The following is a 12,606-nucleotide window of genomic DNA, read 5'->3' as shown; positions in this document are numbered from 1 at the left end:
CCCCTCTTGCTATTCTTGGAAATGATGAGGCCATTGGGATTTATGTTGGACCCTCAACCTGATACAGACAGCTGCTGTGGAGAATTTGGGTCAAAATGATAAACATTTGGCAGAATTGTAACTATATGAGAGCACAATTTACCACAGAAAATACCAAATATTGTTAATAGTAGCCAGAGGTGGTTGCCACACTTGTGATCAGAATTGTTGCCCAGCTAATTAGCATTGTTAAAAGTTGATAATTTAGAAGTGTAATGTGACACAGACAAAATGGAGAAGACTGAGATCCATCTAAAATGCCAAGTGACAGTTTGTTATAAGAAAACATACAATTTTATAGCATCTTCTTGAAGAAGGGAAGAAAGGGGAAATAAAAAGGGGAGATAAAAATAGAAGTATCCCGGACTGCCTTTTTGGGAGTGAGAGAGGATGTCTGGGAGAAGAGGCCTTTTCTGCCAAAAAATTACAGCTGATAGCTGTCCTTGCAATTCCATTGCAGAGGATAAGCGAGGCTGAGGTGCCACCTGGAGGTGTGGAGGGGTGGCACAGCTCCCTGTGCCAGCGCGGTGCCAGCGCGGTGCCAGCGCAGTGCTCAGCTGCTGCCCCTGCAGCCGCCACCGGGCTGCCTCTGCCGGGCCCCACTTCAAACCTCTCGGGGGAAAAGGCATCGCATCTTTTTCCATCTCCCACAGAGGAGTTCTTGACCATTTTGCGAGGTCTTTTGTAGCAAGTATTTTGTTGTTCTATCAAAACCTCTTCGTTGCTATCTTGTGAGGTACTCTAGTTAATTAAATTTAAACCATAGCATTTAGGGTTTCCTGAATGGGAAAAAGTACCTTATTTTGTAATGCAGTGACTGAGATTTATTTTTCTAAATCTCTAAGAAGATGCTGTGTAGAACTTTTCTATGATGATGGGCACATTCCTGTCGAGTGTGGTCACCTGCCTCCTCATGTGAACCATTCAGGGACTAGCAGCTCATCACTATGAGGACCTAGTTTTGCTTTAAAAAGATGGCTCTGTGCTTTTGGTATGACACAAGGTGCTGGTAGTCCTAGCTGGGTCTTTAGAGTGACCCTGCCCCAAGGCACCACCTTTTCCTGAGTTTCTGTTTCCTGACTTGCCAAAATGGTCTGTGAGTACCTCCACAGCACTCAGATAATGTAGAGGTCCAACCTTTTTCCTTTCTCAAGGCCTCTTGAGTTCCTGATGCAGAGTGCCAATGTGCTGTGATTGTGCATAAGAATAGTGAGATCTGAAACTTGGCATCATCTTAGCTGAAATTGTTCCACTCTGATAATTTAATTAATCAACACTGCAGCAGAGTGTTTGAAATAATGTGTGCATTCATTTGCATAATGAGTGTAATTGGCAAAGCTTCATAATATAAGTGTAGCGGTTCCACAGATGATAGCTTGATAGACCATTTTCCTGCAGCCAGCCAGCAGCACACGTTTCAACCCCTGTTATTTGCTTTTCCACAGAGGAAGGAAGTGACGACTAGATTTATTAATCAAGGTACAGAGAGGAGTGGCAAATTTTTGATGGCACTTGAACACGTATATTTTCCATCGTGTGGAAAATGTGTTGCTGTGTCAAGATAAAAAAGCGACAGTCAGGTATTAGAAGAGAACCCCTGCTCCAGTTTAATGCTTTTCCAAGTAATGTGTTGTTTGTCTGTGGAGATGTCCAGATATAGAGCCAAAGCTGATATTTCCAGTGTCATGTCAAGTGGAGTGCCTAGTTTCAGAACTGCAGTCACTAGTTACCTGAGCAAAGTCTGCAAAGAAAATGGGTGACTGCCACTGGACAGCCCCTTGCTTTGGTACTGTCTCACTGAGGATGGCCTCAGGGAGTGGTCCACAGCCTCCAGGGGATGTTAAAGTCCCCAAGGACAGGATATTATCTTAGGTAAATACTCACCTCGTTACAGACAGGACTGAGGCATCAGTGGCCAGGCAGCAGTTGTGGAAATATTAATTCTCAGGAGATGGGCTTTAAGTAATCAATTGACAACTTTTAACTATCTTACTATATTCATTACTTTGCAATTAGCAAGACAGTTATTGACTGTTAACCAAATGCCAGATGACTGCAAAAGCGCTGAAGGAAAAAAACAACCATGCAGTAGAAATACATTCCCTGCTCTGCACACAAGTGCGTTGATATAAAATGGCCCAGTCTGTGCTCTCAGAAGGACGCCTGCTGATAAGCTCTGAGTGCAGAATAGCTGTATCAGGCTCAGACACATCATTACTTCATTGAAATAAAGTGACACTTGAAAACTAAGTTCCCGGAGAGCCCTGTGAATGGTTCAGGACTGGGGCTCCCTGTTGGTTTGGAGAGTGCTTTGAAAGTCACTTGATACCTCTCCATTTTAGCTTCCCTTCCAGGTTTGAGGGACCCAAAGTACATTCTCAAGAAACATAAGAAGAAGAAAAATGTGAAGTGTTTTAGCTAATGTCTGCTGCTGTCACAGGCAGTGGGAACATTGCAAATCCCATTTTTCATCGTCAGTGGACAAGGGAAGAGAGGGCGTCATGTATTTTGACTTCCGTGAGGTCCCTGACGTGGTCTCTCACAACATCTGTCTCTCTAAATTGGAGAAGGATAGATTTCATGGGTGGACTGTTTGGTGGGCAAGGAATTGGTTGGATGGTCTTATCCAGAGGGTAGTGGTCAATGGCTTGATGTCCCAATGGATATTGGTGACAAGTGGGGTCCCTCAGGTCCCCACTGGGACCAGTGCTGTTCAATATCATCATCAGTGACATAGATGGTGGGATTGAGGGCACCCTCAGGAAGTTTGCACATGACACCAAGCTGACTTACACAGTTGACACACAGGCTCTGACCAACCTCCTTGAGTTGAAAATGTCGCTGGCCCTAGCAGAGGGGTTGAACTAGATGACCTTTAAAGTCCCTTCCAGCCCAAACTGTGCTATCAGTTTGTGATTCCGTGATTTTGGATAGAGCAGATGCAGAACTGAATGCGACACATTACAGCACAGATGCAGGACTAGGATAAAGCAACCAAGTCCTGGCACAAGCTCAGCACACAGCTGGGAGCAGGGACACCATGAGTGGTCCATCCATTTGATAACATGTTCCTGCTTTCATGGACTCGCTCCAGAGTACATCCTGGTCAATTTTCCAACTAAGATGGCCAGAAATTTCCATCTTATTGAGTTTTAATAGAAAATGTAGCTGCATTGCATACAACTAGGGTGCGAAAATGTAACTTACTGATATTTCCAAAAGTCTTTTTTCCCAAGATCCCTGGTACTGGTGCCCAGCTGCTCCCATCCAGTGCAGGCTAACCAAGTCTTTGCACCTTTTTCTCCGCAGGTACCGCGTTGTGGTCCCGTACCCACCGCAGAGCGAGGCCGAGATCGAACTGAAGGAAGGTGACATTGTGTTTGTGCACAAGAAGCGGGAGGACGGCTGGTACAAAGGGACGTTGCAGAGGAATGGCAGGACGGGCCTCTTCCCCGGGAGCTTTGTCGAGAGCTTCTGAGGACAAACCGCCGCTCTCTCAGCTGAGGAGCTTTCAGGGGAAACTGCATAGCACAAGAAGAGACAGCAAAGAGAAACTGGACTGATAACCACTGCCATTTTTATTTCCAAAGACTTCCCCCAGGCCCTTCAGTCTGCAGCTCTGGAGACACAGTGCCCCGCTGTGCTCCCGAGATCATGTGCGGTGCATACAGTGGTATGTTGAAGTAGTGCCTTCCACCTGGAATCACAGACTGAAAGGACGCCCATCTGGACTGTAGTAACCTAAACTCTGGCTGTTAACCTTTTGTGTAAATTATAGAGAAGATATCTTTAAAAAAAATTAAGAGGAAAGCTGTTATATTGCTGTAACTTATTTGTCAGAGCTGCAGTGTTCTTATTACTGGCCTATGCAAGATGGATTTGAGAGTTCAAGGAGGTGTGCTAGGAAGCTCTTAAACTGGGATTTTGTTTTTATTAAGGGAAGAAGCGGGGAGGGTGGATAAAACTCCAGCTAAAGATCAGTGCATCGTTGTGCAAGTAAGAATGAGGAGTCCAAAATGTTAATGTCATGCTTTCTATATACCTCAAAGATATGCTGCGCAGGTTTGTCAGTGAGTGTGTTAGTGCTCAGAGTCCCACACCACCCTGTGTCCCAGCACTGCTGCCAGGGAGGTCCTGGAGGAAGTACAGTTCCACCATTAAACTGTGGTTATTTGAGCAGAATCCCTTTTGCCTGTCTTCTGCCCGTAATATATGCAGCATGGATTTTTGTCCTTCGGTATCACTTTCCATTGCTTTTTTGTACGACGTACCTTTTTACTGTAAGAATTGCTCTACTTTATATATATTCCTACTAGATCAGACATTTCCTCTTTTTCATACATCTGGTGCTATTTTTTTTAATTGTTAAAGATTTGGTTAAACAGAGAGGCTGCAACAAGATTTGCATTCAACATATGAAATTAGAAATGTGTCTGAAGATTGAGATCAGACTGCTTGTTCTTGCTTCATAGAGGAAAAGAGAAAAAGCTGCATGGTCACCGATAAATATACCTGGGGGAGCTGCCTGCGCAACACACACACGTTTGCTCTCTCCTACATATTTAGAGTGGCTGAAGACCCATGCGGAAGCACAGCGTTCTGTCTGGAGAGTGATAATGACTCCAGAATTGGAAGTAATTCCCAGAGGAGTCATTTTAATTGACTTTTTCATGGCAATAAGAAGAACACTGCAGGTTCTAGCACACGCAGGGACCATGGAGTTTTCCTCTGTCGTTGCATGACGGAGACGAGAGCTGATCTGCAACAGCAGTAATTAGTGTTATGGAAATGTGATTTCTTACTGTAGAAATGTACAGTTCTGGAGACTGTTGGATTTCTTAACGTCGTCAAGCTACAATACAAACTGTATCAGGCAATATAAGCTTCCATCTACCAGGGACTTAAAGGTGCAATAAATGTAAGGTGAGTTTAGCCAGTTATTTGTATGAAAAAGAATGAGAAAAAAATCATAATGCAATTGTTGAGAGTATTTAAAAAGACATCGGCTCTTGAGGAATGAATTGTGTTGAAAGGCTTTTCATAGCTGTGTCCATACCTTGCCTCTGACAGCAGCTGGCTGTTTACCAAGGCCCACATGCGGTGGGTGTTTAAAAGTGTGTTGGAGGCACTGTAACCTGGAGATGATCTTATTAAAACAAAGAGGCCCGGTGGGTGAACATCATCACTGCGTTACCAGTATTTCATAAGCGAAGGTGTAAGTTTTGTTTTCATTCAAGCCGTGTGTACTAGTACATATCAAAACCCATCTAAGTGAGAGTTCCTATTTAAGTTCAGCTCTGTGACTTTGTTTTCTGTAAAATAAGTTCTTCTTGCTGTCACATGTTAACAAACCGATTCCAGAAACACAGTTCATGGCCAAGTATAGCACCTTCAAACCAGGAGGCATCACTTTCAGGGTGTTTCTTTTTATACTTGATGTTGCCGCATTTGTTGATATTCCAGATTGTAATGAGTCAGCCACTAAAAATTTAGTTACTGTCGAGAGGAAATTGCCTTTTTATAACCAATGAGAGACTGAAGAAATGTCTTCTGGAAAGACTTGCTTGAGATTAGAGCCATATCTGTTCCACTTATTTGGGCCAGGTCAGAACGGGTGTCACTGCACCTCAAACAGTAAACTGCACAGTTAGGCAGTCAGCAATGCCAAAATGTGTTATTGATTTCAATAAAAATTCTGGGTTAGATCTGACAGAGATGAGATTTTTTTCTGACAACTTACAGTGGTTAAAATGCTCTTAAAATTCTGTTCCATGATGTATTTACTAGTGTCAGAAAAACGAAACAGGATGATGGCTTGCATGCTGCCTATTCTGTTTAGCCAGATCTAAAATGGTTCCAGATTTCCACCTTTTTATGCTTAACTCTGAGAGGACAAAAGTTGGTGTGTGAGAAGATCAAGGAAAACATGCAGATGTCATATCATTAAATCAGTGCTTCAAAATATATTTTGCAGGGAGGATGATGGTTTTTTAAATGGTCAATAACCCTTCTAGTCATACCTTCTGCTAGGAAAAATATGGGGTGGGGGAGGGAGGGAGGGAGGTGTTCTATTTTGATAGCAGCTGTTTCTGGGCCCTCCTTATTGCTTATCATCACAGTTTGGGTTACTGAGTAATCTTCTTGGACAAATCACTTCCATGCCAGGAGCACAAGTATTAAGGTGAACTTAATACAGCCCAGTGATATGAAAACATGACCCAGTGCCCCTCGGAAAGTCCTGGACTGAGAGAGGTTCGACTCATACTGTGGGTCTAGTTTTTACCTGTCATGCCAGGAAAAGGAGGAGGAGGGGGCATCTCCACCTCTTGCAACAGGGCGGGAAAAAGAAAAGATTCCTTCTGGTGGCCTCAGTTTGTAAAATGCCAGGTTTGTTGTTCTAGAAATGGGTTCAAGTAATTGAACAATTCCTTTGAACTTTGCACAGCTCAGAAGATGTTTTTGTTATACATGAATGTTAACGTGGTTTAGGAAATGTTGGCAGATATGAGTACAAATGAACTACAATGACTGTGTTTCTGATTCTTTAAATAAAATAAGTATTAAGGTAACTTGACTGAGGTTTCTCTCTTTATTAGACAACAAGGTGAACAAGCAGTGTAAGTGGCTCTGAGGTTCACAAAGAAAATAGGGAAGACTCCTCTGCAAACTCTGTGGTAATTCCCACATAAATAAAGACCTGCTAAGGGTAAGAGATGCCTGAACAGGAGTCAGAATCTATGGTTTTCTTTTGGCACATCTGGGATTTCTTCAAAATCTTGAGAAGTTAAAAAGTTACCTGTGGAGAAGAGGTATGTAGGTCCAGATAAGGAGAGTGAGGACAGGCCAGGAGGAAGGAGCAAGGTGGCAAGGGTAAGGCTGTGGCAGAGGCTAGGAGGGGATGTGGAAGCAGAAAATTTGTAAGGAAAAGAGCAGCCTCTAACACTGTTAATGGGCTTCAGGGGTGCTCTGTGGTCACCTGGAGGGTTGAACAGGTTTATAGGCAGAGGAAGATCCCTGTCCTCCTGCCCTGGGTAGGCTTGGGCATGGTATCAGCAGGGTCTCTGTGTCCTCCAGGCAGCGTACAGCCAAGGAACTGGGAGAGAGGGAAGGAGGAGGTTGTCCCCTGGGCAACTGAATGCCCATTAACCGAGATAAGGGGTGTAAGCCTGCTTTTGCACAAGGCCTGAGATTCCCATTTGGCAGCACAGTGCAGAGCATCTGGAGGGGGAGCATGAGTGCATGAGTGGGTCTGGATGTGTTTGCCTTGGCTGGGAGATGCCTCTGGAAGAGGCACCTACAGGTGGTGATTCTTTGCATAGTTAGGAGCACACAGGGTAGGGAAGAGCAAGGCACAGCTACCTCACTAGGTCATCTGCGTGGGAGGTAACATCAGTCTCTCTGCCCCAGCTGGATCCTGAGTCAAAATTCTGAAACATGGGAACCACTAGAATTTGAACATGGGCAGGCAACACCTCTCCCTCTGCTAGGCCTTGCTGGCTGCCCTGCCTGACAAGCAGTGTGGTGCAAAATGCTGCACAGAGGAGCCTGCCAGCTACTTCTAAGCTGGTCTGGAGTGCCAGTCCACTCCACACTTTGCCAGATCCTGTTCCTCTGCCATTTCTCCATCCCCTGCTGCCAGCATGTACCACACACATCACCCAGCCTTCATGTCACCCCATGCTTCTGCTCCAGTGCCTGATAGAAATTCAGGCCATGTTTTGAAAGAAAAACAATCATTGTAAAATTGTTACACGGTTTGACTGTTCCTAAATGCTCATGGAGAGCAGAACCACCTGGACAACATCTGCAGGGCTTTCCTGCAGCCAAAAGCTCTTCCTGACATCAGCAGCTCCTTATACATGGTAAACCTGGCAGCTACGTGGCTTGGTTAGTTGGTGCCAAACCAAATAAATGAGCTGTACTGGAAGAGAAGCCAAGAGGTGATACAGTCTGGAGAAGGCCCTGTCTTCGCGCCGCAGCCTTTCATGTAGCAAAAATAGCTTTCCAAGTGGTCACAGATGTATTTCCAATCACTGGGTGTCTGGTGTCTCCCCTCCCTTCAGAAAACCACTTGATTTTTTTCAGCCACCAAGCAGCACCACCTGCCCCACAGTGCCGCAAAAGGGCCACAAGCCAGGACACCAAAGACCTTGTACTAGGGTGGTCCCCTTGCAGCACATGCCTGTGTGAGTCCCTCACATTTACAGTACAGCTCAGCTGCAGGTGAGCCCTCCTTGAGTAGGTGAGGTGAGACTTCCACTTGAGTCTCCTGTTTGCTCCCTAAGGAGCCCCAGGGAAAGACCAGGGAGTCACTGAAAGCTGCTTCCAACACAAATGGCTCTTCTGCACCAGCCAAGATGCGCTGCAGTGTTTTTGCAAAGGCAACAGGAATGGTCTTGCACATGGGATTATGAGCTTTGTGATCTGTGTGCACACATGTGTGTGCAGAAAAGCCCATGAGCAAGCACTGGTGTAACCTGCCCACCCCCTCAGAGAGGGCACTGCAAAGGAGAGGACTGACTGGCTTTTTAGTTAAGGGGGAGTGTCCGTGGGGGAAATGCCTTTCCTGGGGAAACCTTGGGTTGGTCAATGCCATCAGTGCTGTGCTCCAGCAAAAGACAGGGGTAAGCAATGGGAGAGCTGCCTCTGGAGAGGTTGTTGTCATTCTTGGAGTCCTCATGGGGAGCACAGGAGTGATGGGGAGCACAGCTAAGTAATGGGGCAGAGGAAAGATGAAGCCATTAAGACAAGAGGGAAGGGAGAAGTGTCTTTAACTCACTGTCAGAGAATGAAAGCATATTACATTTGTGTTCCACATCCACACAAGGGCTTGGATGAGCTGCTGTCAGTCATGTCACTGTGTGCAACCTCCACCCAGCCCCAGAAGTGCAGCTGTGGGGTGTCTGTGGCAGGGGCAGAGGGCAATCCCACTGCCAGGAGGGCCTGTCCTCTGCCATCCCACCTGGCCATGCAGGACCACAATGAGTGCTTAAGAGCCAGTGTCCCCAGAGATGGCACAGGCACAGCCCAGCGGAATCTGGAAACAGGGCAGTGCCTGACAGTGCATCTCCAGCTGTTGAGTGGACACAAACCCAAGAAAACCAATGGGACCCCTGGCTCTGCCACTGAGTCAGGCTAGGAGTCAAAGTGTGACACATCCCTAGCACAGGGGGGTGACTCTGCCCCACATCACTGCCTGGGACCAGCTCTCATCTGTGATACTGCACAGCCAAGGGGTCTGAGAGCTGCTCCCACACCTTCCTCCCCAGCAACAGCAGAAAGGCATTCTCTGTCTCTCCCTCATGGGTATGTCAAATTTGCCCTATAGCTGCCCATCGGAAAATCAGTCTTGAAGGCAGAAGGGCAATATGTTAAGGTTTTTCCCTCTCCCCTCCCCAGATAATTGTCTGGGATCTGCGTTAATGGAAACATAAATTGACTGCCACTCTGCTAAATGACAATCAGGTTTTGTTTGACAGAGCTGGGAAGTATCTTATCCTGAACATTGGCACCAAACAATCTAAATGCAAATTGCAAAATGTTTGGGGGTAAGGAGGCTGTTTATCTTCTGATGAGGTTATATAATAATGCAGAGAGGGGAGAGGATTGCCTTTCAGTTCCTAAAGGCTATCAAAATGTGTGATGGTTAAACCAGGGGGCCAGTGTTTACATATTATTTTAATGGAGCAGATTCAGTTATTTGGCATGGATTTTCTTTTAACAAATCACTTTTTTAAACAAGATGCAGCGCAGCTGCATTTCAACCATATTTCAGCAATTCTCAGGCACCCAGGTTAGCGTGGAAAATGACAGAGCAGCCATCATTTTAATCCTGTTATGTCTATTGCTCCCAGCTTGTTCTCCTCTGATGAAACACACTGCTGTGCCTCGAAGAGGAAGAAAAACATTTGCTGCACTCCTGGCCTATTTCTCTTGTTAGATTACCAGGTTTGTACATGCCAGCATTGCCCAAGTATCTCCAATGCTCTTATGCAGGAACAGTTAAAGGACACAGCTGAAAAAGTGAAATGCAACCACAACCAGCTGTTTCCCAAGACACTACCATGACCTGCATGCCCCACACTAGATGAGCATCAGCTTTTGTGATGGTTGAAAAAAAATTACTGCAAAGGTCAAAACTTTCAGACCTGCTTGGCACAGCACTCTGTACCACCAGGGCACCACACTATGCCAGCAGCACCCTGGGCTGGCATCCACAGCAGTGCCCATGCTGGCATCTGTACCATGTGGCATTTTCCACAGGAAAATTGTTTCTTTTAGTCTTGTCCTGGGTGGGAAGAAGTGTCTATGGCAGCTCAGGGGGTTCAATAGCTTGAAACTTTCAGCAGCTCTTAGAACTGATCTCCCTTAAGTTTTTCCACTCCAAGTTTGTAATCTAATCTTCTCAGAGCTTGATTTAGACTTCTGCATTTCTCCATAAATTAGGAAACAGGCTTGAGCCTACTCCAAGAGTTTTGCTCATCTGGGAGTCAAAGGAAGGAAAGTATTAATGTGTCATTTTTATTTTCCAATTTAAATATGTCTCGTACAGAAAAATGAGCATGAATCTCTGCAAGGCAGGAAAAAAGCAATAGATCTGTGAAAGTGACACAAGTTGTGTGTGTATAAATTGTTGGGCCTGTAGACCACTTGGTGTAGACAAGCCAAATAACTCACACAAATCTGTGAATTAAAGGACATTTGAATGCAAGTGAATACAACAGGAAAGGCCATGATAATCTGGATTTGTAAAAAGGGAAATCAGTGAGTAGTGATTGTAGCCCCATTTAGGAGGGGGTTGCTGGGATTTTGGTTTCACCCATTCTCTCTGTGACAGAGACCTTTAGGGACCAGCCAGGGCATCCCTTGAAAGGGACTCACTGAACCACAGGAGTCCATGGGCAGTTTGGCAAATTCGACCAATTTTAGAACACCTGTTTAACTTGCTGCTGTTGGAAAACACAGTAGGAGATTTTCCAAAGGCTTTGATGACATGGCTGACAACCTGCAGCTCTTGGGAGCAGCCAAGATGGGGGACAGACAATGCAAGCAAGCAGAGGAAACTGCACTCTGGAACCCCTCTGCTGGTGTCCTGCTGCTTTCAGTGCTGCTGAGGCTGGCAGCAGTGCAGGCTGGTCCTGCAGCAGCGCAGGCTGGTCCTGCAGCAGTGCAGGCTGGTCCTGCAGCAGTGCAGGCTGCTCTCACAGCCCTGCAGCCCGTGGCTGATGATGCCTGGCACTGCATTCCCCCTGTTCAGCACAGCCCTAGTGGGATGCAAGGATGCAAACTCAGTGGGTGATGGTGGGACAAGGGAGCTGCTGGCCCACAGCCACAGATCAGAAAGGGACACCCACCCAGTACCTTATTAGTCATGAACCACTCTTGGTAGATGGTTATACAGTAATTTATCTTGTCATTAGCCTTATCTTGCTTTCTAAAGCTGACTTAGTTTCTAAACTGTATTCATTTTTGCACTTCCATTAATCTCCTTGGTTTGATAGACTAAATTCACCTTATTGAAGACAAGTAAAATTTCTTTAACTTCTTGTGGTCAAACAAATTCAGGGGAATTTTTTCCTCAGTTATACTTTACTGAAATATCGGAATTATACTTGTGTGCATCTCTGTAATCCAAGCACTGGGGATTTTTTCTTCCTGAGGCCTCTGCTAATTTTTGTACTGAAGCCTTCCTACCACATCCCAGATGCTAATAAAATTGGAAATGAGCTGCACCAAGAATGCAAGAGAGACAGAAAAAACCACGATGAGGGACAGTCCCTCATATCAATAAAATGTGCTGCATTTCTCCAGGCAGTGTGTGAAATATAGCGGGCACATAATCCACACGGCAATAAAAGGCTGCCACATGCCTCCCCAGCACCCGGGGAGCTATCATTTTCAATTAGGAACAAAAGCCTCTGGCATGTGACAGCAGCAGCAGAAGAACTGAATGCAGTTAAGGCAAAATTTAGTTTCATTACGGCTTGATGCTGATTACAGTTTTTTCTTTGTTTTCTCACTAAGTCCCTCTGTCATCGTAGGGGGGGTAGTGTGGCAGCACAGGCTTTTCAAATGGCTTGAGCACAACAGAAATGAGTTGAGAAGACCCCAAAATGATGTTTTTAAGAGGACTGCAGCACAGACCTTTATAGCAAAATGGACTTTGGGTTTCATTTTAGCTCCTTTAAGCCATCACTTTTCCTTGGGCCAAACTGTGATAATATGCAGTTAAAAATCCACTCTTGGTGCCTGCTCCTTTCCCTCTGCTGACAGAATCAAGGGATCATAGGATGCAACCGTAAAGCAAAGGAAGGCACAGTGCCAGGCCTGCCCCAGACTTAATAAAATTACAGCAAATCCAATATATTAGTCAGAACACATCTCTTTCATGTCTCACTTAAATCTCCATCATACCCTAATAAGTATAACTCAGTTTTTACCTCAGGTTTTCAGAAACTAATCAGTTATAACATTTCTTTGCATTTATTAAAGTATTTCTTATGTTTTTAACCAAATACATTTTGCAACCTAGTTCTATATAGTTCATTTTTTTTTAAGTATGCCAAA

General features: G+C 45.2%; 1 protein-coding gene across 2 annotated transcripts in view; it reads left to right on the top strand.

Annotated features, from left to right (window-relative positions):
* The window catches only part of SH3RF3 (SH3 domain containing ring finger 3), a 244,511-nt gene extending 237,903 nt beyond the window's left edge, over positions 1-6,608 (top strand). For both annotated transcript variants that reach the window (XM_085053727.1, XM_085053719.1), the window contains one exon: positions 3,349-6,608. In XM_085053727.1, the coding sequence (XP_084909853.1) occupies positions 3,349-3,411 (63 nt within the window). In that variant the 3' untranslated portion in view covers positions 3,412-6,608. The remainder of the gene's footprint in view (positions 1-3,348) is intronic.
* The last annotated feature ends 5,998 nt before the right edge of the window (positions 6,609-12,606 follow it).

This window comes from Lichenostomus cassidix, chromosome 1 (genome assembly GCF_008360975.1).
Source record: "Lichenostomus cassidix isolate B80296 chromosome 1, HeHo_3.0, whole genome shotgun sequence".
Lineage (NCBI taxonomy): Eukaryota > Metazoa > Chordata > Aves > Passeriformes > Meliphagidae > Lichenostomus > Lichenostomus cassidix.
This window is presented reverse-complemented; position numbering and strand designations above follow the sequence as displayed.